The sequence below is a fragment of the Melospiza georgiana genome, chromosome 13 (assembly GCF_028018845.1).
Source record: "Melospiza georgiana isolate bMelGeo1 chromosome 13, bMelGeo1.pri, whole genome shotgun sequence".
NCBI classification, from domain to species: Eukaryota; Metazoa; Chordata; class Aves; order Passeriformes; family Passerellidae; genus Melospiza; species Melospiza georgiana.
Genome location: NC_080442.1, coordinates 10,099,069 through 10,126,384, shown reverse-complemented (window position 1 = coordinate 10,126,384; position 27,316 = coordinate 10,099,069). Strand labels below are relative to the sequence as shown.

The 27,316-nt window shown below is 39.9% G+C and overlaps 1 protein-coding gene across 2 annotated transcripts in view; it reads right to left on the bottom strand.

The window, feature by feature from the left end:
* The window catches only part of SLC12A1 (solute carrier family 12 member 1), a 41,098-nt gene that overhangs the window by 2,143 nt on the left and 11,639 nt on the right, over window positions 1–27,316 (bottom strand). For both annotated transcript variants that reach the window (XM_058033252.1, XM_058033253.1), the window contains exons 7-24: window positions 26,528–26,639; window positions 25,906–26,033; window positions 23,128–23,212; window positions 22,241–22,392; window positions 20,565–20,672; window positions 19,687–19,810; window positions 18,683–18,784; window positions 16,839–16,994; window positions 15,061–15,160; window positions 14,865–14,976; window positions 12,331–12,471; window positions 10,433–10,539; window positions 9,495–9,577; window positions 7,188–7,328; window positions 5,141–5,272; window positions 4,797–4,908; window positions 2,258–2,344; window positions 753–888 (exon numbers count right to left, since the gene is read on the bottom strand). In XM_058033252.1, the coding sequence (XP_057889235.1) occupies window positions 753–888; window positions 2,258–2,344; window positions 4,797–4,908; window positions 5,141–5,272; window positions 7,188–7,328; window positions 9,495–9,577; window positions 10,433–10,539; window positions 12,331–12,471; window positions 14,865–14,976; window positions 15,061–15,160; window positions 16,839–16,994; window positions 18,683–18,784; window positions 19,687–19,810; window positions 20,565–20,672; window positions 22,241–22,392; window positions 23,128–23,212; window positions 25,906–26,033; window positions 26,528–26,639 (2,118 nt within the window). The remainder of the gene's footprint in view (window positions 1–752; window positions 889–2,257; window positions 2,345–4,796; window positions 4,909–5,140; window positions 5,273–7,187; window positions 7,329–9,494; window positions 9,578–10,432; window positions 10,540–12,330; window positions 12,472–14,864; window positions 14,977–15,060; window positions 15,161–16,838; window positions 16,995–18,682; window positions 18,785–19,686; window positions 19,811–20,564; window positions 20,673–22,240; window positions 22,393–23,127; window positions 23,213–25,905; window positions 26,034–26,527; window positions 26,640–27,316) is intronic.

Sequence of the window (27,316 nt, the reverse complement as noted above, 5' to 3'; positions counted from 1 at the left end):
GAACCATAACTAAAATTGCTGGATTAATTCTCTGTGAGTTACAGGAGAACTTGTCTCTTAAGGGTGAAGGAGTTTGCATCCTTTTGTCACTGGCCTGATGAATCCTGGTGGTTCATTGGTAAAAAGGTATTTTTCTAACGAATATAAAGAGCAGACTGGGCTGTAATTCACCCAGTAGATCAGCCAGCATTGGCCTTGAAGTTCCTCTGCACTGCAGGAGAGCTTCTGCATGGTAGACTGGTTTAGACTTCACTCTGCCATTGAGGTAAGAATTCATGCTCAACCCTGCCTTTGGAGAAATTTCTAGCTTAGTTGAAGTGTCTGGATTCAGTTCTAAATGGCCCAAAGTGGTGAATGTTTGGAACTGCACCCTTTAAGAGATTCAAGCTCCAAAACAGTGGAGCCATTTAATAAACCTCAGCAGACCCAATTAGCTCAGGCTCAGTGCAGTAACTGTGTGGCTTCTGGTTCAGAGGTGGTTTTCATGTGGCTGGCTTTGATGTGGGCAGAGCTTCTCACCAGCCTGGAAAATACTGTGTAAACATGCCAAGGTCTGAGAGAGCTCAACAACGCAATCATAACACACCTCTGCAGTGTTTACAATATAAATCCAATCTGTAAATATCAAATACAGGTTTGTACATGTCGTGTTTTTAATGCCATATCTGCTGTTTCACTTTTTCTTACTAATCGCTTCAGACATCTGGAGGGCAAGAGAAGGTAGATATGTAAAAAAGTAGGTGAGGCTTTACCTTCTCCTTGAGAGCTTCCAGCTCTGCATCTGTAATTTTCCATGGAGTCTCTCGCTTTAATTTCTCAGCAGTTGTCATATCTTTGCAGCTCTCATGGAGGCGATATGGTTCAATCATCTCTTCAAAGAATTTCCAGCTGAAACAGGGATTACAAAGGAGGCCTTGCTGCAGGGTATGAACTCACTAACTTATTTCACAGTCACTGTGGATGAGGGGCCTCACTGATAATAATTATAGCTGAAAAACATGCAAAATCTTTAACTTTTCTCTGCTACATTGTGCCCCAAGTTATAGCTGTGCCACTTCAGTATGTTTGGGTTATTTGAGAATAATTAAAAGGTTATTTGAGGATAATTAAACACTGCATTTAGCAGAGAATTTTCTGTGTTGTCCTGGTTCTGGCAAAAATACTGAAATGAGTTTTACAGTAACTGCAAACTGCAGTAGTTGGTTGCTAATATTAACAATGAATGTGGTCTTCTCATGAATACTGAACATTTTATTATTGTTTCAGCACTAGCTGGACCAATCACCTCACTGATGTGGTTTTAATGCAATGGATAAACAGGTGATACAAACTGCCTGTTACAAGGGGCTGAAGGAAGCACTAGGTTTTTTTGCTATATGTGGACTCAGAACTGTGTTCAGATTTTCTCTCTAAATTTCAAGTTGTTTCTTGAACTTTTGAATGGCTTCATCTGGAGAACCGTATTGTCCTTCAGTACTTCTTGCTTGCCCATTGTTGAAAATTCACAGAGACCTCAGGGAGTTTCTTTTGTATGGGTGTGAGTCTGAGTGTTTCTCTGAGCACTTGGTGCTGACAGGCCTTGTTGTGAAGTGGCAGACTGGGCACAGGCTGGCCTTGGCTGTATGGCCAGGAGATGGGTTAAAGGCTGTGATATGCAGCATTTAGTGTTGCTAAGTTGTCATTGTTTGTCAACATCCTCACTGTCTGTTTCAGTATGTAAAATAGTGATAATCCTCTTATTATTCATTAAATAGATGGGATGCCAGCTGGAAGAGAGATACAATGCAAGTGTCTGGCATAGAGCTCACTTGTGCAGTTCAGACAGTGCTGATGCAGCAAATGTGTGTGGCTTTTTATGTTAATGCCAGATATTAATTCTTTTTGATAGCTTTTTATTTATGTAAAATCACTGCATTGTACTGGAGGAAAAACAAGATTTTTATTGCACAGTTCTTTATATGATTAAAAGATTTTACTCGAGAGATCAAGAGAGCACTGAAAGGGGACTTTAGGTATCTAGTTATAAAACCTTTTATATTCTTTAGTTGAATTTCTTCAGTCAAGTCTCCAATGGTCCATAGAAACTCTTTCCTTTTTCCTGCTCTTGATACTTAGAAAATTATTACAATGAAGTGAAAGTGTTTTTTGTGTTGTGCTTTGTTGTTTTCTTTTTTTTTCCTTTTAATTTTCAACATAAAAGAAATAAACTCTAGATAAAGGCTGGCTGCTAAATAGTGGATTTGGTAATGCTTCTTACCTCTCTTTGTTGGGCTTTATATTGATATCACAAATGATATTAATATCAGCAAATTTTATTCTGAATTTGCTTAGGAGTGAAGCCATCCTGAAAACAAAAGAGAAAATGTTTGATCACTGCACTTTGGAGTGCCTTATATCAAAGAACACTTGTGAATGAGTTAGACAACTGCATGTTATATCTTTGACTATATGACAAATTACTTTAAATGCTTTAGTGTTTCAGTTTCTAATTGCAGAACTGGATTAATGTGATTGCTGTAGCATAATTCATTGAACTGATGATTGATGAAAATCACAAAATAAAAATAAATTAATAGCAGACAGAGGAAAACTTACTTAAAGTACCATTGTTTTTTGGGAAAACAATGGTACTTTAAGTATTCCCAAAGGCTTGAGTTACAAAGGAGGAATATTCTATATACAGTAGGTCAGAATTCCCCAATACTTACAGAAGGCTTCTGTTACTCTGTTACTGTCAGAATGCTGTGGATGTGCCTTTACAGTACTGGTAGTGCATGTGTTGGTCAAAATTTGATCCAGAAGGTCCAATACTTAAAGAATCTTTTTTTTTTCATTTATGAATTTATATTGAGCTACTCGCATGGTGTCTTTACACATGTTCATTAAAAATAATTTGCTTTTCTGCCTTTCCTTGGCAGAAGGAATAGTTTATAGGTTTTTGTGTGTTTGTGTTGAGGATAGAGAGGTTTAATTAGGTCAGTTTTGCCCTTGTTTGAACCATGATTGGGATCTTGTGGTTCTTCCCCACACGTCCTTCTCCCACCTCCTTTTTTTGTTTCTATTTCTGGTAGAATATCTAGCTTTGGATTTTGAAAAGGTCAGAGAGTTCCTAGGAGCAAACCACGGTAGAAATACATATTTGTTTATGACCTGAGAGTTTACTCTTTCTTTTAATGTATTTATATAAAAAGAACATACAGCTTGTATAAATCTTGATGTCCCTGGTGGCAGTCCCTGTTTTGAACACATTAAAGAGCAAAATCTCAACTTCTGTGAAAAGGTTTTAATATTTGGGGAATTACATGCTAGGAAAAGTCCAGTTAAATTTGACTTCTGAATTCAAAATACATGGCTGAAATTGTACTTGGATGATTTAGTATTAGATCTACCTGGGGAATGGGATTTAGTATTAGATCTACCTGGGGAATGGAGGAATCACCCAGCCCAGATTTGTCAGATTTGTCTCTGTGAAGGCTTTTGCATGTGGCAGGTAGGCTATGTCCTGAGGAATGCTGGTGTTTAGGTACCTATACACACACATAATGTTTTCTTGGGGACAAGCTGGGTCTTTGTCAGCTGTCCTGATCATGCTGGTTACTCTGGCCTTTGTGGGACAAGCAGGGGATGCCGGTGTCAGAGCTGCCTCTGTGGAAACTGTCATGTTTTGACAAATCCCATTTGGTGTCAAAACTTCCTCCTTCCAGCAAAATCAGGTGACATGGGGGTTCAGGAGCCTGCTTGCAGTCCTGAGCAGCCAAGACTGGGCAGACTCTGGACAGGGGGCAGAGAACACTTCCCAGTGGGTCCTTGAACAGCTCTAGGGCTCTTTTACCCAGTTATAAGGATAGTTTGTACAAACACTTGTGAATTTCTTTTGCAGAGGTACATTAATTTTAGGGTACTGTCTAAAACCGAGGGAACCACAGTGAGTAAAGTTTGGTCTATGTGTTCCCTTTTGCTTTAGGGGAACATCCTGTGGCAGCTGCCTTTCCAAGCCACTGTGTTGTAATCCTAGTGAAGCTGCTCATTCTGACTCCTGTTCTTGTACCCCTCTCTCTTGTTTGCCACTGGAGTTTTGGCTGGAGATGTTGTTTTTAACTTTCTACATGGTGCTTTTGCTCTTTGTTAAGCAGTCAGTGACTTTCATCCCAAACTGAGCTGCTTCCACTGGTGCTGAAATGGCTGTGCTGTAATGTGTGAAGTGCTTAGGAAGGAAAGGTCCTACATGCAGTGGTGATAAAAATAAATTTGTATTAGTACCTTTCATTTCCTCAAAGGCAAATGATTATGAAATGATGATTATGAAATCTAGACTTTCTTTAAAACACTGAGTAAAATCAACTTGGCCTTAAAGTTGATTAACTTGCTCTTTAACTTCTTTATATTTTATCACAGTAAATCACATTTATGTGAGTTATCTGTCTATGCTATTTGCATGTGAGAGCTTCATGTGCAATTTCACTTCCTGTTACCTGGACAGTCTCATGTAAATCCCATAAAAGTAATTATATTCTCATTACAGAGTGCAGACTGCTCTTCTCAGAGAAGGGAATATGAACTATTAATGGGAAAAAGTGCTGGATGTGAGTTTCCTTTGGTAATCACCATTTGCAGAGCTTTAAGGGCCATGCCATAAGCTTAACACCTTTCAATCAAGTACTTTTTGTTTTTTCATGCTGGCCACGGTATAACAAACCAGTTGTGCTGAAAATTTCTCACCTTCCTGCTGTATATGCATTATATTCAGCATCAATTCTAATTCTTTAAACAAGTGAGACAAATAAAGTTATATTTACACTAGTTTTTCCTCTTCAATCCTATTGACTTTTCCCCCAGTGAAGATCCTTAATTTACAATTCTTCCACTTCTTTCTGATAGTTAGAATGTAAGGAATCAGGATTGTTAGACCTGGAAGAACACAGAAAATTGGAGGAATGTCAAATTAGTGCATTGTATGGTAAAAATTCCATCTTTCACTTAAGCAGTGTTGGATGTAATTTAATTTTAAAACATTTAATCCTGACAGAAAATTGATTATGTTAGCTTAATAAAAAGCAGTTTTATGCAACTTCCCAAGTCTGTTTTTATATTTGGTAACAGAGGAATCTCTCTCCCTGTGATTCTTGCTCAAATTCCTTACCTCCATCATCGAACAGCCACCAAATGTCAATTGTACCTTTTCCTTGCTTCTTTTTAAATTGAGTGCTGGCTTCTAGCAGCCTCTGATTGAATTCACCCACGTGCATTGACTGTATGGTGTTAATGGTGCTCTCTGTAATGAGAAAGAAAAAAATGTGGAAGGATGTCTGATAAGTGAGGCAATAAGTAGCTTTAGGGAGCCAAATGGAGGGAAAGCTTCAGGAAAATGAACTGTTTCTGACATAATTTCTGTCCTTTAAATCTGAAAAAAAGGTACAGAGTAGATGCTTTGGACTTTTAATTTTCTCATAGACACAGAAACCAAAGCTTGTGTAACACATTGTCGCTAGGTGATAACATTTGAAAAAAGTTACCTAATAATTTGTTCTGTCTCTTTTTAGTTAATGTAAAATTCACTGGGGCCTTAAAAAGCCACTGGGAAATACCTGATAGATTTTAGAAGTAACTGTGTCATTTTGCATCATTTACAAGCTCAGCTGTGTTGTAAAATCCAGAGCTCCCTGAAAGGTACAGGCAGAGTGGATGCAGTGAGCTGATGGGGTGCAGGGGTGGTATGGGTGAAGCTGGAAGTTGGAGAGCACAAGCACACATGGCTGTTTCCTTATGCTGACATGGTCACTGATAACTGGAAACAAATTTTGGTTCTTGCTGTTTGCTTGGCTGGCTTTAAAAGATGCAGTCCTGACTCTGTGCTAACAATACCTTCTCGCATTCCACCTTTTGAGGCCTCTGGCTTTATTACTGCTTCTCTTTCAAAGATTTCAAAGAGATGGTGTCAGAGCAGTATTCTAGGTGGAACAAACAGGCTTCTTTAGAGGTTTTACTCTGATCTGCAAGGTTATGAAAATGCTTTGTTTGGGTTTTCCTGTGTTTCTGGACTGTGTACAGGATAGTTCCAAAGCAGTTATTGGCTTTCCTCTACAGTTCTAGCATCTCTGCTGGGAGATGGAACAACTCTGGGGAGTATGAACATAAAAACAAAACAGAGAGGTGGGGCTATTTATTAACACAATCTATCTAATACAGAGAGCCAAAATGTGTAATATATATTTACTTTCTGCATTTCTCAACAAAATCAAAAAGGGAAGCTGAAACAGGGGCATGCAGTCTTGGAATTGTCATAAAAATATGTTCTACTGAAACAAAATCAACTGAAGCCTCCCAGCTGAAGAATAATGGCATTTTATGTTCCCAGTTTGTAGCTCTTCCTGGCACCTGTGGGAGTTGCATGCACAGCCAGATGTAATTGTCTCTGCAGGTGCAAACTCTGAAAATACATGTCTGTGTACAAGCATGGCTTCAGGTGGGTCATTATCATTACAGCCTAGCAGTTGTGAAATGAGACCTTAAATTGGGTCTGTATCATTTCACTAGATCTGAAATGTAGTATTGACTTCATCACCTACACATCAATGTGTTAGTTATTTGACAGTATGCTGTGTATGTACTTTCAGTACTTTTTACCACCTTCACTTGTGCATTCTTATGAAATCATGCTTAGCCTATAGAGCAGTGCTATTTTTACCTGTTTTTCAGCTGTGTACTAAGGTTGTGTGTGTATATTAAGTAAGAATGCTTGTTGCCTGCATACTGTGCATATGTTCCTATTTTCTTTAGAGAGGAGGGAAAAAAGCTTAAAAGCTTTTTTTCTGTTCAAAAGCTTAAACCACCCTATTAAAAAGACAAAAACAACCTCAAAACCCCCTCAACCAACTTGTACTGAATTCCTCAAAATTTAATAACCAAGTTCTGTTTTTGTCAAGTAGCAGTGAAGATAAGCTGAGCTGAGAAGTTTATCTAGCAAGTGAGGGGGAATGGTTGTGCTGCAGAGAGTGTGGTCTGTGAGCAGAGGATGTCCCTGTGCTGTGTTACAGGGTTTGGCCACCACAGTTTGCACAAGGGAGGTTCTGTTCCAGGGGCTTCTCTGTGGCTCAGGAGTTTTTGGCTTGGAGTAAATTCTAGTTTTCATATTGGTAAAACTGTGATGCATTGAAGGGTTGGGGAGGAGTTGGCATTTTGGAACTTACCCTTTGTTTCGTGTTTTGAGATATTCAGTGTGCTGGCTTTTTTGAAGAATCCACAGATACCCCTTTTTCCTTCTTCAAAGTCATTTTCTTTAATGGTGGCTTCGAGTGCCAATCTCTCCTGCTCCAGCTTCTCTAATTCCTCTGTATATTAGAAAAAGTAAGAGAACTGGTAAGACATTGCTGTCTTTTAAATTAAATCCCTTACTGAGCTAATGGTGATGATGTGATTGCTGTTGTGGTACTTTGTAGACAATGTAAAGCTCATGGTATGAAAATTTTTGTTAAAATGCTTTTTCTTTGCAAACAAGTAGGGAGAAGTAAGCAAAATTCACCTCTGGAAGCCCTAGCTTGGGATGCCTGTGCCTACAGCACTGTGGTGTGCCAGCTGCTCTCAGGTTGTCTCTTCCAAATTCAATTCAGTATTATGACATTTTATAGTTACATGAGATATTATTTATTGAGTTATGTTTGTGGATGTTTAGTTGGTTTCTTTAGCCAAGAATTTGAAAAGACATAAGGAAAGCTGTTTTCCTACACTGAGGAAGCTGAGGTATTTAGTTCTAGCCTGTGGGTGTCTTTTCTTAGAACAAAGTCTCATGGTTTGTACTTTGAGATTCTCAGAAATACGTAAGGATCCTGAATATACAATCATTCTCCATGCAGAATTATTTTTCATGGGGTTTTTTTAAAGCATTAGTTGCAAAGATGGAAGATTTAGCCAATCAATTCTGTAAACTTAGTAATATAAAAGAACAATTTGATCTTAGCATTATTATGCTTTTGCTGAGAAAAGGGTACCATGTGCTATTGTGGAATATATTATGGTGAGGCACTAATTAATATGATTCACATTTGCCTGCAGAAAACTTTTTTCATAAGGAAGTCTTCTATTTGAGTAATAAATTAACTAAGTATGAGGTAATTTCATTTAAGACATTGTGTTAAAAAAGTAGAATAAACCCTTGCTAGCCAGACATTATTAGCTCTGTTAGCACTCTCAATTGCCAACAGAAAGATTATACTTTCTTTTAGTTTTTAACCAATGACAGTCTCATACTTCTGATTATTAGACATGGTGATAGCTTCAGACTTAATGGCTACTCAAAACTAAAATTTCAGTTTTTCTATTGAACAGAATGCTGTACCAAGTATAAGAGAACACAATGATCATTCTTTTCCACTACAATGATTCTGTATCTGCTTCAAAACATTTCTTTGTATTTGAGGCTCCCCCCTTAATTCTCTCTTACTCCTTGTGTCACAACACTTGGAGAATATTTGCTCATTTGTAAGACTGCAGAGTTGTTTTCACTGTGTTTTTACAGGTGTTCCCATGACTGTACATTTTGAGCACTCAGTTTCTGACTTGCAGCAGGCACAGATAGGCAGATAGCTCTCAGAAATCACCGGGGGTGAAGAAAAGGTTGATTATTTTGGAATATTTTCTGAGTCTCTGCAGTTTTTCCCCGTGGGTCTCCAAGCACATGGAGCTGCCGGTGCGAGGGGGTGTTCACGTACCCTTGTTCCTTAAAGGAGTCTCTGGCGCTTTTCCCTCTGCGCTGGTTTCTCCGGGGGTTCGCGCCTTCCCCCGGTGCCGCGATGGCGGCGGGCGGGCGGCAGGCGGCAGCAGAGAGCCGCGGGCCCGGCTGCTCCCGGCAAACAGCGCCGGGGGAGAGCGGCCCTGCCCGAAACCTGGGGAACCGCTCCGCCTTGGCCGCACAAAGACATGTCTCCCGAAATGGTGGTGGCATGGCAGAGGGGTTGCCCTTGCCCCCTGGGATATGCGCTGCTAAGCTAAGGAGGAATGAATGGAAAGGGGGGAGAGAGAACTGATGATTCCGTGCAGATTTTAGATTTTTGTAGGGGTGGGAGCTCTGTGAGACTCAGAGTTGCACAGAGGTGGTACCAAAAGTGCAGCTTCCCGTTTCCCGTCTGTCCCAGAGGTATCAGGTAGGCAGAGAGAGCAGATGTGCCATGAGCAGGAAGGAAATCTGCAGCAGGGTAACCGGTTGCTGTGGCACAATATGATTTTATTGCTTTAGCCTGTGCCTGTGCTGGAACTGCTTTGGGAGTTGAGTTCTCTGGTGTGCAGAGCCCCTTAATGTGTGAGGCTTGGACTCCTTCTGTCACTGCCAGTGATCAGCAGGGATTTCAGACAGGATTTAAACTGCACAAGCAAGGATGGACTATAGAAGTTGAGAGTGCAGGAACTATTCTAGAAAGCAGATGGTGACTCTTCTGAGTGTCAGAGTCCCTATGCTGTGCATCTAACCAGCAGAGATATTCAGCTGTCGAGTCACTACATACCTTGAACCTGAAGGACCTGAGATATATCAAATCCTTGGCTAATTCTGATGATAATTACACCAAGCTCAAAATCAAAGGCATCACTGGAAAGAAAGAAAAGGAAGAGAAAACATGGTTTTACATCATGCATGTTGATGAGGAAAGCTGTTTTGAAAAGATCAGTGAAAGTGTTCACAGAGAGGACAGACTAGATAAAATTGCAGAAGGAATTGTCCCAGATAAATTTATAGTAGTCCTCTTCCCTCATTTAAAAAAAAGTTTGACTGGGCATGGGAGCACATCAGCTATTCCTGAAATGGGTCTTTCAGACTGCACTTTTTTAGGAACTAGGTTGCTATAGGGTAATTTTTTTCTCCCTTCTCTGAGGAAATAACAAAGCTGAGGTAGGTTTTGTTGCTCTGTAACTTGCTTCAGCTTTACAAGTGAATTTTGAGCAAGCATCTATGAGAAGCCTGTTCCAAAATGACTGTTTCCTAGCTAAATCCCAACCCACAGAGCTGCTGAGCCTTAGGCACACATGAGATTTGAAGCAAAGCTCTTCCTCTGTCTCTTAGGCTTAAAAGAAGAATTCCATGATGTTCTCTTATTCCCTTAGAATGAGCATTAGCATTGTTTTTCTCTGAGCCCCTGGCCGCTAAACATGGGAAAATACAGTTCTGCAAAAGCACTGTTGACAGCAGTGCAGCTTCTTGAGCATTGTCAAGCCATATCAGCTCTGATGGTGCCAGGTGTTTGCAAAGCAAATCCTACAAGGTGTGGGGAACCCATGAACCTTTTTTGATGGACAATAACTTCAGCCACAGAGCTAGGATGTGTGAGGCCAGGTCTGTACCTATGTCCTTTGTTCCTACATTGTTCCTACACATGAAATTCTCTATGGAAATGCTACATTAATCTGGTCTAAGAGGAGTGAAAAGGGAGGTACTGAGATGACTTACTGTATAATGCCCACATAGTTCTCAACTTGAGTGGCAGGTGCACTTCTCCAGTCCTTCTTAAATCCAATCACCAGGGTGTTTGGTTTCATTCTACCCAAGCCTGAGGCCTGCCAATATTAAAACTGCTTGAGAGAGGTGCACATACATGCTTTTACTGTAAATGAAAACTAATGGCAAAAGATAACTGAAGTAATGTTCTGGAGACACAACTCGATTGCATTTCATAAATGCCCTTCATGCTCATACCCATGCAAAAAGATTAGCTTTAAATCATTCCAACTATAAATTATTTTAGATGACAGAAGTGTAGTTTTGCTAAATTAGCATTCATTTGCATTTCTTCTGACATGCTCTCATTAAAATGGTTCAATAACTTGGAATCAAGAGGGAGTTCAAGAACTGTTTGTATGTTCATTCTGATACAATGTCACAAAGCTTTAATCATCTTTGGAATACTCAGTAGATGAAGTGAGTCTGTAGTCTTTTAAAACATCTCAGATACACAGAGAAGGGATGGGCTCCTAAGAATATTTTTTTGCCTTGAATTTGGAAACTGTTGCTGTTTCATTTGCTGTGTTCTTTTCAAAAGGTGATCCAAAATCAGCTGAGCATGCTTTGTAGATAAAATTATGGTTCATAAATAGGAAGAAGAAATGGTTTGGCAAGATACTAGTTTGCCTTCAAAACTGGTTCTGGATGCTAAAACCTGGACAAGTAAGGAAAGTCAGATGTAGATTCAGCTAACCTAGTGTTTATAGAAATCTAAATATTCAGTGTATTGGGAACCTCTAGGTGGAGACACAAAACGCCAGCTTGTAAAATTGTTACACTTGCCAACTTTTGACTACTAGCATACAGAAAATAGGTAAAAACTCTTGGAACCTTGGTGGGTTTTTTGAGTAGCACTGTTTATGTTGAAATCAGCAATTGTTGCTGATGTCTTTAGGTTGCAATAATGATGATATGGTTATCCTTCTGTTTGCTGGAAGAGAATTATTTGGGGTCCAGTAGTTGACTTTGTCAATAGTGCTTATGTAGTAATGGAAAGGAAGAGATCATCAGACTGTAGCAGTTCTCAAAAACATCACAAAGATCTCCTACTGAGACAATGTATGAGCCCAAGATGAAGTGTCTTTGTGAGGCTTTTCCAGAACAAAGAGATCTTTATTAATAGCATTTCATCTCGCTCAATTGTCCTGTCCATTCAGCAAGTGTACAAAGAGCCCTGGTAGGACACCAGTGGGTGACTTACCCAGAGTATTTTACTTGGCTCCCTACTGTCTCACTTGGCACTGTTGTTTTTTCAGCAGTCTATTTTGTGAAAATGATATGAATTTGCTCTATATTTTGCCTCAGTACCTACGTGTTTAAATATTCATATATATGAGAGAGGAAAGGAGATGGGAAAAATGAAAACAGTGTCTCTGTGCCTTCATTATGGCCATTTTAAATAGACTGTTGGAAATTATCTCCTGCATTCTTAGAGTAATAGAAAAATATTGCAGACTTTCATTTAAATGACCTTGCTATTTGCAGAAAATATGCCAAACATTCTCAGATATTCAATATGCTGTGTAATACCAAACAATAGAATTGATTTGAAGTGTATCAAGTGTCAGCTGCATAGACATTGATATGTTGCCCTGTAGATGCTTCTCTTTTTTCATAATACTGTCTCATTCATTTAGGAGAGAATCAGTATGCCTTGTCTCATAATTCCATAGCCCAGAACTAGATCTTGATGAAAGAATCTGTGATGGAATATACATGTACCCCCTTTCTGTCTATAACATTACCCATATATATGTAGAGCTTCTTCACAAGCGAATAGTGATGTCTCACATAAAGGGATGCTTTGATGTACGCTCTCCTGTGTGTTCTGTAAACAAAAAGCTTACTTGAAGTAGACTTTTGACTCCATCTCTGAAGCTGTCAGCTGCCACTGCTGCATAAAAGGCTTTTCTTTTGTTCTTTGTGAGCCAGGCCTGCTTTTTTTCCATGCCACTGTTCATCTCCTTAACACACAGCTTGCGTGGGCCCTGCATGATACAGTAAAATATTATTATGAAGGCTTTGTATTGTACATCACACAGTGATTTTGAAGGAGTTACCTAGCCTGCTGTGGGAGCAAATGGAGAGAGTCAGAAAAATACCTTTCCAGAAAGGGTCCACGGAGATTCAGCCCTTTGAAAATATCTGGGCTGCAAAAATTATTCACATTCTGTTTGAGAGGGCTGAGGCTGTTAATGCTACTTAAATGCAGTCATTCTGACAGAAGGAAGGAGTGCTATGGATTGTAACATCTTAAAAAAACATCTAAGGTATGATAAAGCAGCTCAGAGTGAATAAAGTCCCTCCCTGGCTTGACTGTGTAAAAGAGTCTCAGCAGATCTAAATATACATGGTGAAGTTCCTGTCTACTGACATAAGAGAAAAGAATTGATGCAATGCAGTTAAAGATGCAAATGCCTTTGTTGCCAGTTTTCTTTCTGTGGTCATCTGGTAATTTAATGGGAAAAAAACCATGTGCATATCCAAGTCACGAAGCATCAATATAACTTAATGGATGTATGAAGAGCTGGGAATGATAATTTGAACAATAAGCCTGATGTTTCATTGTGAGTGAGGAGGGGAAACAAACAAGTTTTGCCCTTCTTCCTTGTCTCTCAGAGGAAAGCACCTGAAGGTGGTTTTGTAACTGGCTTGCACAATGTGTTTCTGCTGGCCCAGGGGCCTGTCTGTGACCTCCCCTGCTCCTCCTTTGCACTTGTGGAATGTTTGTGCAATTGTACAGGGAGTCCAGTGAATTTGCAGACTGAGGACCAACCCTGAAAAAGTATTTTACATGAAGGCAGGGAGTAAAAGCAGAAAGAGTCCCTTTTCCTAAAGTGCAGACTGTTCAAGCCAACATGTAGCCATAACCTCAGAGACAAGTAATCTTGAAATCATCTTTATGTTCTGTTGTGATCTTTATTTTATCCATTTCTGAGCTATGTATCAACAAGTTCCTGGAAAGTTTCTTGCTGCCTTTTGGAAGAAAAGAATGGAAGATGTTCTCTGTGGCATGGTATTTCAAAACTTTATGCATTGCTAACAGCATGTCAGCTTTTGAGGCAGAATGTGCTGGGTGTTACATTTATGGCTGAATAGTCTCACTGCATTTGTTGTGATATTTATTGCAGGCTGCTCTTCAATGTGATTGTGAATTTTATCGTCTGGTTTTTACCACAATTTTGCAATTCATAGAGGTTCATTTTGTCACACTTTTATTACCAAGGAAATTAAATTTCACTTAAGTTGCTGAAGAAATAATTAGAAAGCCCCCCTAAACAATTACAAAGCTTATACTAATGAAATGGTCTTTGGAGTTTTTTGTATCGACAGGAATGAAATCTCAGTTCTCCATAGAAAGTATTAATATTGGAAAAATGTGCCTAATAATTCAGAAAACTTGCTGGAACTTAACTTTAGGAAGCTGCATAATCTCAGGGTCTTGTTGGGATTGGTTCTGTGCTTAGTGAATTCAGTGGGAAATGGAACAATATTATAGTAGGGAAGAATTAGGACCATTCATTCTTTATCGATCCATTTGATTTGGGAAGAGTCACATGTGGATCTTCTGTACTCTGTTTCTGCAGTGTGGCAGCATCAAATGAATTATTCCTTTACTGCTATAGAGGAATACATTATCTTAGCTGGACTGATTCTATTATCTAAATTCTGTAGCCTCATTTAGTGCCATGAGCTGTTCTGGTTTTTTTTCCTCTCTCTCAAAATTAAAAGGGCAATGTAATATTTAAAATACATTTTCTCCCTACACTACAAATCTATCTATTTTTGTTCTGTCCTGATGAGAGACTAGATCTTCATCCTCCAAGATGCATCATTTGCTGTGTATTTATATCTAGAAATACACTTTGCTCCTTCTCTTTAGATCTCAGAAGAGCATGTTTATCCTCAAAATCAGCATTGTAACAGTTTTGGAGGAACCACTGCAAAGAGAGCTGAATTACTTGCCAATCCCCACCTCTGCAAATCAGTGACAAAGCTGAAAATAGAACCTGGGTAATTTGACTCTCACGCAATAACCCTTCAGGTTTTGTGTGGTTTGGAGGTTTTCTATTTTCTAAGCCTAAAATCTTTCCTTGTAATGTTTTGGTTTTGTTTTTTTCATTCAAACCAGTTTTTGTTCACCTACTGTGAACTTTGAAATGCATCTCAGTGAGGCATTTACCAGCAGGCTTTGTATCAGCCGACAGCTTTCGTGTCACGAATTATGACGAAATTGATTCTCAGTGCAGATCTCTTTGGTGCTGTGCACAGCTGCCAGTCAGCCCCAGTGGGAGCTCTGTGTGCTGGGTGACAGTGGGATGTGGAGCAGAGCCCTGCAGCCCCACTGCTGCTGGGGGTGCAATGGGGGGAGTTCCCTTACCGTGTACACCTCACAGCAGATACACAGCCCGTTGTTCTTCGTGAAGGCGTGGGTGATGTCCAGCAGAGCAGGCCTGACCATAGGAGCTCCAGTTAATGCTAAGCACTGGGGTCTGGTGGGGAAAAAAGAGGTTGTGTATAATTGGCTGTGTACAGATTCAGGACAAGCCATTCCTACCGTTCAGTAGAAATCTTACCTGAAGTTTTTAACGTGGTCCTCCACTGTCGTTAAAGCCAGAGCGCTGTCTAAGGCATTAACAAAGTACAGAGCCTGGGTAGAGGAGCCCCAGTTAACTTCTGCATAGGATAAAGATAAATAATGCACATTAAACCACAGGCTTCTCCTTACATTCTGTCGCAAAGATGAGCAATGGTGTTCTCTATGAAGAGCAGAGTATATTCTTTTCTACTTCATAGATACAGATCTGTTCTTTGTGCTTCATAATAGAAGGGATTGGTTTTGCTTGTGTGATGCAGAAAACCCCATGCAAGTAAATAGTTTCATTCTTTATGTAAATGTTGTAGGGAATGTTCTTTCCGTGCTTAAAAACCATTTTCTTATTTGTTAATTAACTTTGTGTCCTTCTCCCATTAGAAAATGGACAGCCCCGAGTCATGTGTGTGGTGGGGAATACCAGGAGGTGCAAATGAAGCCAGTAGGAAGGAACATTGCTGGTGCCAGTTTGCTCTGTTCTACTGTATAGGCCAAAAATTGGTCTCCAAAGGCCATTTTGGCATATACATCTTTTCTCATTTTTGTGCAGCTGTTTGGTCAGTGCAGACATATAAGAAATGTCTTTCTATGCTTTGAGATCTACATGAATGCAGATCAAGTCCTGTTATGCCAAGATACAAAGCAATATTAAGTGCAGCTAAGTGGAGGTTTGTGTAAAGTCACCTTTTCTGAGGAATATTAGTTTTTTCTGAACCCTCCAGTTGCTGGTAAATTACTGCTGAACAAAAGTCACTCTCTTAGCAGGAGGCAGGGCTTTTGTACAGCAGCTTCAGTGAATTTAACCAAGCTTTAATGTGCTGCTTTGCATTAGGGACCCTGGCAATATCCAAGAAAAGAGTAGAAATCCTGGAATGATCTTGACAACAGACTGCAGATGGGTGTGCTTTCCTGCAGCTGATGATACATTTACAGGAGAGAAGCACAGACCATCCTAGTGGGTGTGAGAGAGCACAGATAGGGAGGACAGGCAACAGCAAGAGAAACAATATCACAGTCTCAGACCAGGTGTTGCTGTCCCAAGATAACTCCAATAAAAGTACATCTGTTGCTGGGAACTGAGCTGCTTTTATTTGTTGGTTTTGTTTTATGTTTTCTGCTGCAGAAGTAATTCAGGTGGTTAGCACCTAAATCTGGGTTAGTTTTGTCCTGGATATGAATAGCTAGACTGTCTGGCTTGTACAGGACACAGGTTTTTGAGGACAGCTCCTGTGATTTGCTGAGCTACAAAGTGGTTTTTTTCCAGCAGTAAAGTGGGCCCATCTGTCTTGATTTATGGGGGAATTGTAGGGAGGTGCTGGAGGATGATCAGTTCATAAGTAATTCAGCTTGCATTTTTGTTGTATAATGGGCAGCACGTTTACATTTTGAGTGAGGACCCTGCATGAGTCAGCATAAGAGCACTGCAAAATTCAGGTAAGGTTTTGTGTGTGGGTGGAAAAAAAATTATGAGTGCTACTCAGGTAAAAGCCCAAATGTCATAAAGATGTGGTGGGAATAAACCAGTCTGCTGGAATGTTTACAGAAAACCCTGAACCACACTTGAGCTGCTTGTTAAACAGGCAGTCACCAGACTATCAACTTAATCTGTATTACAAGGAGTTTAATGGGATGCTTCAGACTTCCCTTTAAATAAAGATAGCACAGAAAAATAATTTCTATTCTGTTAGCAGAATTGATTCCTTTAAAATTCAATCTAACAGCACAACATGTATATGTAATAATAGTGGGGTTTGGCCTTACCTGGCTTCTTGTATGTTACATAAATATATAGGAAGAGCTCAATGGCATAAGTGATGAGAGCTGCCCACCAGTTGATGACAAACATCACCCCACAGCACAGCAGGGCTCCAAAAAGTGACACCCACATGTTATAATATCTGAATGCAGGTCTCCAACCTGTTTAAAGAGAATTGAGGAAATTGGAAGAGCATAAAATATATTGATAAAATGATGATCCATGATTTTTGTGGATAAAATCCCATGTATAGTTTGTTTCAGGCTCTGTCAGAAGTAGCTATTCTATTTATGTGTATTTGCAAAAATAAAGTTTATTGGTTCAGAATATTTTAGGACATCAGGAGATTACCTGTAACTCCAGGTAATTGATGATTGTATACTTTTGATGCTTATACACAGAAGTTATTATCAGTAGCTAAACACTTGCTGAGAGGAGTGTTTATCCCAATACTGTAAATGCACCTGTCTTAAACTTGGAAATTGCCTGGCCTTGTGGCAGAAAAATAAAATCATCTGCAATTGACTTTAAAAAGATATTATTCCTGCTGCTTTTCAGCTGCAGTACTGATTCCATCCCCTGCTACCAATTAAAATGATGAGGCAAGCACTGAGCCTTCATGGTTTGCAGGTCTCTGCCAGGTGTTCCACAGAGCAGACTTTGGAGAGGGAGAAAACACAGAAGATACAAGAGGCTGAGCAACCCCATCTTGGATCATCTTTATAATGAGGGAATAGGAAGGACCTGCTGGGAAGAAATTGTCTGTCCCGCAGCCTTGCAATTATTGTAATCTATCATTGTGAATTGGCAGAAATTAACTGGAGGAAATGAGAAAAGAAAATGGCTGCAGTTCTGTGTGAAATGTTAAGTAGTGGCAGAGCAGAGTCAGATGTAGGCAGATGAAATCTGTAGAGGTAATTGTCACTCAGCACCAAGGCCACATGGAGCAGATCTGCATTTGTTCAGCTGTGCAGGTAATTAGCAGAAGTGCTCATCTTTTCTGCCCTCTAAACAAATGGCACTCTGCAGATCTGTAGGAAGGAAGTTGATGCAGGCATTTATGTCACTACTGCAGTTTCTTCACACTGGAAATCAAAAATGTATTCCTTGCTCCTTGAGTTGAATAACTAATTCATAAAGCAGGAAATTGTCTTTCCTGTGTGCCAAACCAGTGTTGCTCAGCTGATTGACTTTATTCCTGAAGGTGTCACCCCTTCCTTCATGAGATGGTGAGAATCATTCTGCTGTGGCAATGCACAAGTCTGACAGCCAAAGTTCCTTTGCTGCAAAGGTAGAGGGAGGATCTCTAGTCACCCCTGAACAGGACCTCATTGTGCTTCACAATTGTGCTTTACAATTCTGCTTGTAGGCACTGCAGAGCTGTGCTGGTGCTGTTTGATGGACCTGCTCTTGCTCTGCATGTTCCCCTCCAGGCAGCATCACTTGTAGCACTGTTACTGTGCTTAGGAATCTCCCTGAACGTTTTGCTGTAGGTTTGGAGAAGGGAGTGATGATTCCCCACTGTACCTTGCAGCTTCATCGGCCAGAGTTGGCATAAGCTTTTACCCACACATTTTTTAATAGTAAGGGGAAAAAAAAACTACTCAGAGCAGAAATTTTTTCTCCAGTGGGATGCACCTTTCCCATTCTGTATGACTGTAGGTGTTGTAAGGACTTAGAGCCATTATTTTTATGTTTTGGAGATAAATAAAACATCATATTCAGTAAGGCATCAGGTCACATAACTTAGATACTTTACACATACTGCAGTTTTCTGACATACAGTCTAAACCTTTCAGAGATCAGACTATAAAGCCCATATTTAAATCACTGCTGAATGCAGACTCACCTGGAGATTTTGCATATGAGGCATGAAAGCAGGAGAAATTAATCAAAGCATATGAAGCCAGGAAGAAATTGGAGATGATGGGAGCAATGGTATTCAGTTCAGCTGCAAGACACATACACAAGTCAGACAGAGGACCAGTTTCCTGGGCTGCTGGCTAGCTGTTTCCTAATGATGCATTAAATCTGAACATTGTCTGCATTTATCATTCAGGAAGAGCTTGGGTATTTTTGTGTATTACTAATTTAAGGCCTCCTTGATCTACCTTCATTCATATGAATTATGTCTGCTAATCCTGATTTTAATAACATTATGTGCTATGCAGTGTTATACTTGATACTGTGATTCAGCATACTGTCTCTTAATGATGTAGATCTCATGTAAAGTTCAGAATTTTAAATACACAATTGACAGGATGGATTCATTAAAAAAAATACTTGTAATTACAACTTCAGTGGGAATCTGAATTCTCTACTAGACATCCTATTTACTTAGCACAAGACAGTTTGAATTTCAAATCTTAGAAAAACTGATAACAATCCATGCACTCCTAAATGTAGTAGCTGTGATTTTGTTTCATCAGTCCTGGTAAACTGGGATTTGCTTTGGAGCTGACTGTGGGAAAGGCTTGGGCAGAATAGGCTTCTTAAGTATTACCCCAGAGCTATGTGCAGTATAAACTGGAAAACCATTTTCAAAGATTGTGACTTTGCCATTTCTGATAGAGTTCTGAGCACTGCCCTCTTCCAGCAGAGTGAACAGGAATTGCAGCTACTCCACACTTGGAGAATGAGGCTGTGGTGGTGGAGGTAAGTCACTGGAATCCCTGCTGCTTTCTTTTTGCCTTCATTAGGAATAGTGGGACTGCTACCAGGACTTGGGGTGTGCTTATGCCAGAGCTTACCCGACTGGAAATTTTCCAAACTGCAGCTACTGATTGTATTATAGTGTGAGTTTGTGTCATTTCAGAGCGTGACACTGTAGCAGCTGTGTAAGATGATACAAACCAATCAGAATGAAGGCCATGGCGATGGCAAAGGTGAGGACATATCCCCTGATAGGCTCGTTGTTTTTTCCGTATCCTTTGGCAAAGAATTCTAGCCCTTTGTAGACGTTGTCCTTGCAAAGAGCCTGGTAAGAAAAATCAGCACATAACTCTATTAAGGAGCCCTTTCTTGCACCAGAAGTCACTGTCTGTGAGTGGCAGCTTTCCAGGCTTTTGCTAAACAAAAGTTAAATCTCAGTGCTTCAAGTTCATCAACTGCTGTGGCATATGAACATTTAAATAAGGTGATAAGACAATGTGCTACTATGTTATTATATCATAAGAAATAGAATCACAGGCATTTAATGCTTTTCAGTGCTTCAAATGAAAAGGTAATTAAATAGCTAAATAGAGTCTAAATTGTGAGAAGTTGAAGCATAAATCAGTGGCTTGATGTAATTTGTACAGCTTATCTCTCCCATGCCCTCTGCTCCCAGTCTGTCCTCGTTGCTGCTGCCCAGACAGCTTCTGGACAGCCTGTTAAGGGCACACCTGACAGCACCTGAATCTTATGGACCTGAGGGCTCCTGCTGCTCCTGTGCTTACAGGGCAGCTTTTTGTAACAAGACAGAAGTGGTCCTGAAAGTACCCTTGAAGGTATTTATGACAGGCACATGAGTATCCCCTGCTCCTGCAGCAAAGCTGAGCTCTGACCAAAGGAACATTATCTCCCTTGTACGATGATAAAACTTGTCTTTTTCTGCTGAAAAACATTCTACATATTGTTTTCCCTGCCCCATGTGTCAATGCTGCTTAAATATACATTACATTTGGCACAGAGAGTTCAACTTTGTCTCTGAAGTAAAACCAAGTATAAGGAAACGGATGCTTTAATTTTACCTGGAAAACTTTGGGTGCGCTGACAAGAGATGCTAGAGCTGATGACAGAGTAGCTGAGAAGATGCCAGCTGTGATGAGAGGACCAAAGCCAGACACCATGCTCATCACCTTTAGGAAAAAAATGAAGGTAAAAAGAACAGGCTTGCATTTGGATGCACTTTTTAATGACAAACCCATTCAAGTGCTCTATGTGTCTCTACTTTTCATGGTTCTAAATTTAATCTGCCACAAACTGTACTATTATTTTGGGTTTAGTTAAAAGCAATGGAGGCAAAGCCAAATTCTTATTCAAATATGCAGCTGTCTGCTGGGGCAGATGAGTACTCTGAGATTTCCTCACTGCCTTTACTAACTGATTGCTGTAAGTAACAGCCTCTACTTGATGAGTAAATAGTCAGCTTGTAGCAGACAAGAAAATGGAAATGGCAGGAAAAAGCCCCAGTGTATGAAATGTGGTTGGAGGCACTTTATTTTATGTGTTTTTTTTTCCCCTTGATTATTTAATATGGCTGAAAATGAGAGAAAATGCCTGATGGAGCTGCAGTGCTGCAAACAGTAATGATGGTCACTGTCAGGCCTCCCTCAGCCCTCCCAGGAGTGCTGGGCTGGCCTACTGAAGGGAAAAGATTGTTGAGAGGCACCAGACAAGGAAGCTAAAAGATAGATGGATGTGATTGGTGGTATGTGGGCAGTACTTCAGAGAAGAAACCAGTGCATCCTTAAGATTTGTCAGATACAGTCATAACATTTTATGGCTCTAGTCTGGCAGGGGTAAATGCAAGAAGTGAAAATTTGTCTGGCTGTAGGGAGGTTATGATTTTAAGGAGTGCCCGGAGTGTGGGCAGCTGAACTGAGGTGGGAGTAAGGATGGTAAATGATCAAGGAAGGAAAGGAAAGTAGTCTATGAAAGGGACAGCAAATCCCTTTCAAGGTGGTTCCCCAGCCCTGTCATTCAGCAGAGCCAGCTGGGAAGAAAGCGAATGACTTTAAAAGGTACAAATGACTCGTTGAAAAGCCTGTGCAGGTGGGGGGTGAATTCCTCTCACTGGCCATGAAGCACAGGGGCTGAACAGAGATCTGGGACCTGTGGCTGTCAGGCTGCAGAACTGCTTTACTTTGATGCTTAGCCTAAGCTTTATTTTGAAGAATAAAAATGGCAGACAGTTTCTGGCCTAGGAGAAAGACTCCATTACTTCTCACTTGATTTTTTGCTCTACTGTTGGATACTTTTTTAAAAGAAGTCAGAACTCTGGTTTTTGTGCTGTGACACAACCCTTTAACTGTGACCACAGCACCCCTGAGGTAAAATCACATCCATGTGTCAAGAGCAGCGAGGTGAATTCCTCATCTAACAGGAGTTCCTGAGATCTCTGTTAAGCCTGGGCTTTCAGTTTGAAGCTGTTATAACATATACTGCTGCATGGTACTTGCTAAAAGAGGAGATAAAAGCCTTACCAGGGTGGTAGGAAGGCTAGTGATGGGCAGTGTGAAGGTGAACATGCCATGCAGGGGATTTTTGTCTTTTATCATTCCTATAGTTTACTTTTTTAGATAAAAGTGGTTGTCCTGTTGTAGTTGTCTGCAGACAACAGCTTTGCATGTTTGTACTTATGTATTCATGTACTGCTTATTATGCTAATATATGCATATATGCTAATCCATATTATCACTAAAACCTGAAAATTATTCATCAGCCCATAATCACATGGCTGACTTGCACATCTGGAAAAATCATAGCCTAGGCCACAGGCAGATGATCCATTGCAGCTCATTCCAGGTACAATTGTATCATTGACGTTCCCAGTAGCATCTCTTACAACACAGGAAGCTGTGGAAAAAATGATATATTGTTATTTTGCTTCACTGTGACATTGAAAGAATGTTCTTGCCACACTTTGACTCCTAAACTGCACACTTGTTGTACAGCTGCTGCCTTAGATTCATCCCAAAGAGCAACATTTTGTGCTGGGCAGGGATTTTTTTGTATGCTTGTAATGAGAATTTAACTGCATAATCCTCCAACACATTTCATAGCTCTCAGTACAGGCCTCCTTTTCACTCATGCCCATTTTGTTACCTCACAGCCCCTACTGTAGAACATGTAGTTGTGTGGTTCCTTTGAGACTGGCAACTGATTTCTGTCTTTGACATATAATGTACAAAATGTGTGTGTTACCCTGTTCCTGTGATTCTCATGAGTGTTCAGTAAGAAGACAAGCAGAAGCCATGTGAAATTTCAATGTGAACCAGGAACAGATCAGCAGATTGATCAGAGGTTCCTTTGATCTTTGTTATGCTCATGGTTGCTATATGCTGGTGGTCTTTGTCACTTATGCAAAAATAACCATACAAGTTATCTGAAGGTCCAGCTGCCAAATGGGGACTTATGTTTCCACTGATTGCTGCCTTTTAAAAAACTGTTGTTGTGACATACAGTAAAATCAAAACTACTGTCTCTCTAAAAAATAAATCCATGGCATGCAAAAGCAGTGAGGCTAATCATTCACTTGCATGCCAAATTTCAAACTTAACTCAACAAGTGAAGCAGAGGTTCTGTACTTACCTGCACATATTGCAACAGCAATGTAAGCAATTGTGGTGATCAGAATGGCCAGCATTGTTCCCTGGGGTATGGCACTTTGTGGGTCCTTAAACAAAGCAGTGACACAAGAAACACTGAGTTGTGTGCTGCAGCCTGATTGCATTTGCATGCTGGGAGTTCTGCCACTGTGGTGTGAAAATACCCCAGAGAGCAGGTCTTTATCACTCTGACCTGAGCCACATTTCTTGTCCCAGCACAGCAGAGCTCCTGTGGGGCAGCACTCCTACCCTGCACACAGGAAGGATATTCTGCAGGAGCAGAGCTCACATTTATAGCAACAGAAGTGTCCTGAGGTCTGCATTTCTTGAACTCCAAACTCTTCACATTGCAATTGGCTTTATCTTAATGTTTGATGATGTAGTGGGTAAATAGTTACTGAACCATCAGACCCTTGTGGATGACAACATGGGACCATTTTTGGTTAATTGGTAAGATAGATGGAGTCACCCTGTATAGAACACAGTACTTCTGTGCTTTGTAACCAGGAATTGTTAGTTGGGTCTTCAAAACAGCTACTTTCTTTCACTGTATTGACTTAATTTAGATAATTTAATGAGCCTGGGTTATAATGCTTACAGACTGGCTCACAACAGCATCAGCCTTGATAATGCAACTGTAAGTAAGAGTCCAAAGATCTGCACTGTACATTTTAAAGGGGTTTTTAATGCTAGATAACCTTACAATTTAGGGTGTTTGTTTATGCTAGGAAGAATTTTTTATTAATTTTCTCCTTAAGTTGGTTTAGCATGGTGTTTTTAAATCCAAGATTTGTCGAATGCATTTGAAGTCACAGACTCTTTTTAACTATGCTTGTTGCAGGGTGAAAAACCAACATACAAATTTGGAGTTTATTGTGAGGCATACTAACTGGATTAGTAATTAATATAATTTTTAAATAAGGTAAGGATTTATTGAGGGGGAAAATATTTGTGGAGTCACTTCTGCTGCATAAGGGCCTTTGCACTCAGAGCATGGTGACTTTATGCAGTTCTGATGTGCATGTTTTAGGTAATTGTTTTTGTGGAATCTTGTGGTTGTCGTAAACTCTGTAACATTACATGTTAAGGTTAAAGGTTCTTACAACTTAACAACTTTTATGTTTTCAAAATTTAAACTCATATTTACTATGATGCTAGAACTTTAGGGGCTAAGGCCCACTGAAGTCAGTAGGAAGTCACTAGGAAGCTGTCCCTATAAGGAGGCTCTGGAGTAGGGCATAACTTGAGTGTGTAGCGGCTGCAGGAGCACGGACAAAGGTGCTTGCAGCAAATTCTAAAGAAAGTTTGATTGGTAAATTTTACACTTTTAAACACTCCTTAGCTTGTATTTTAGATTCTGGAGTGGCTGGTTAATTTAATCAGACTTGTCTAATGCATCTAAAGCATGCTCAGTGGGGAATCTGCTGCCTGGAGGACTTGGTTACAGGAGTCCACTTATTGTGAGACTGAAACGGCTGCAGAGATCCAGTGGGAGAGCTGCTTCCCTAAGTCTGCTCAGACTGTTTCAAACAGCTGATGAAAGAAGTGCTACTGCTTTGGGAGTCTGCCATGCAGACAGAGCACCATATATGGCAAAAGAATTATTTTTGTTTGATAAAAGGATGAAGATTGTGTGAGGCTGGTGCAGTCTCAGTGGGCAGAAGTACAATGGTTTTTGCTTTTTTAATTAAAAATGGAATCTCATTGACGTTATCAGTGGCTCAGGTTCTACGTATTTTCTCTGTGCTTGGCTTGAAAAGCAGTCCTCTGAAAACAAAGGAGCTGAGGCATGCAGCTCAGGGTGAGGAAAGGAAAGAGATTTGGCTTTCAGGGGTGGTAAGATCTGGTGAACTTGTGACTGCTGTACCAGTACAGAAATAGAAGAGCTTTGGTTAAATTCTTTAAGGTTTGCAAGGCAATGGATTTATAGGATAAGGCCAAATAACTTCATTTGACATGCTGGGGGTATCAAGCTGTCAGATGCAGCAGAGTCTTGTTGGTGACTTTTTTCCCTTTATTTATTTTGGTTGTTTTCTGAGTGTTTTTGTAATGAAAACTAGAGAGCACTCAAAACTAAATTCCTGTCTGTAATTTACCTGTATGTTTAAATACTAGAAATTCCATCTCCTATAACTGGTAAACTGCAAGAGGAGAATGGGGAACTGACAGATTGGCCACAGCAAGACAACTGGGCACCCTTGGACCTCCTTTACCTTTCTCTTCAGACTATTTTTGGTCACAGGTGCATCTTGCAGCTTTTCCTTTGTCCCAATCCCAAGTCAGTATTGCTGCTCATTCTTGCTTTCTTTAAATGCTCTGTTTGCTCTGCCCTTGCTATGACCCTGAATATGAAAAGCTGGTCTCCACTGATTCTTGTGAGTACAAACGTGAGCTTTCTAGGGATGCTTTTTGGGCTGATGTTTACAGAAGATGAGCTCCAAGAGATACACATGTAATTTCTCTTATAGCATATGCTGCTAATGAACCATTAATTATATATTATTACAGGTTATTGAAACATGTTTTTAAATTATATAGCAACCCAAATCTAGCTACAGTAATTTCTTGAAATACCCATAATGCATTACAAGAGAATTTGTGAATTGATATTTTTAAATAATAAAGCAGGTACTTAAAAGAGACAGCTTAATTTGGAAAGCAAAGACATGATTTAAAACTGAATAGAGTGTTGATTCATGATCAGTTTTCTTGTTATTTTTCCAACCTGTGGCTAGTATGATGAAGTTCATGAAATACATACTTTCAGATCTCCTGAGATATTGGCTCCTGCAAGAATGCCAGTGGCTGCTGGGAAAAATATGGCAAACACCGAAAAAAATCCTTCTCCACTTCTGAAATCTGGTCCAAAGTTTTCTGCAAATATTGATGCTGCAAATATAATGAGAATGAAATATAACAACAGGATTTGATTCCAAAGTTACTTAATGGAGGAGGTAAGTAAGTCAGTTCTTCACATCTGGACAACTGGGTTTGAATCTGTCTCACATCACATCACAAGCAAAGTGAATTTGATTTCCTTAGTCTGCTTGTCAGAAGGGATGTGCTTGTCTGTGTCTCAAAGCTACAGATCCATGCTGAAGTGACACAAGTGTCACTGCACCACTTGCTCTTAGCTCTGTGTTAAAGTTTGTCTGTGCTCTCCTGCTGTATAAATGACTCAAGCTGCATCTTACTGTGCTGTCAGCTGCAGCAGCACAGACAGACTGAAAATTAGAGATGAAATCCATTCTCTTTGTTTGCAAGCTCACTTAAACTTGGGCAGAAGATTCTGATCTTGTGACATTTTTTAGTGGAATCCTTAGCTTACTATTAAGTCAAAAGAATGCAAACATAATTTTATGACAGACAGCAAGGTTGCTTACCTTGGTAATTAAAAAAGCCTCTTGCCTTCTTTTCAGTGTTGGTAGGAATGACTGTGCCAATAAAGAAATTTACAATGGCAACAAGGAGAACAATAAGAAGAATAACTTGAGCCTATTAATAGAAACAAAGAGATTCTCCTGTAGTTTTTAACTTTGTTGCTGTGGAGATGGCTATATAGTAAGTTATCTGTATCTGTTCCCTATAACAGGTTATGCATTTCTATAGTTTTTGAAAATACCAGGAGTCAAGATAGCTGAATCAGCTAGTGACAACAGCAGATGCTTTTTACTAAGGGGGTAATGAAATACAGAGTTATAATTTAATTTTAGGTTAACTTCCTTACAAGAAAAGGCGAAATGGAACAGCTAATGCATTAGTATCAAGTACAAGACGTTTTTATATTGTTACAATTTTTTCTTAGTTGCAGGGGGTTGTCACTTCAAAACTTATAATATCAAATTGTTTTCTGATCTCTTTTACAAGTTATTCTAGTCTCCATCACAGCAAAAACAAGGGTACTGTTGAACCCGATTTCTGGACCTGATTTCAATAGCTGTATTCCACTCTCAAGTATTTCCATTTGAATTTGCATTCTGACCTTTTTCACAGGTGAAGGAATAGCAGAAATCTTAGAGATTAAAGAGTGGGTAACAAATAGAGCTCTTCTGCTGAGTAGGGCTCGAGAGAGTACAGTGATAAAACCATATATTGTTTTTGCTACTGTTTATTCTATCAAGCTGCATCAAAAATAAGGACAAAAGGGGCAGATAGCCAAGACTCTAAATGAT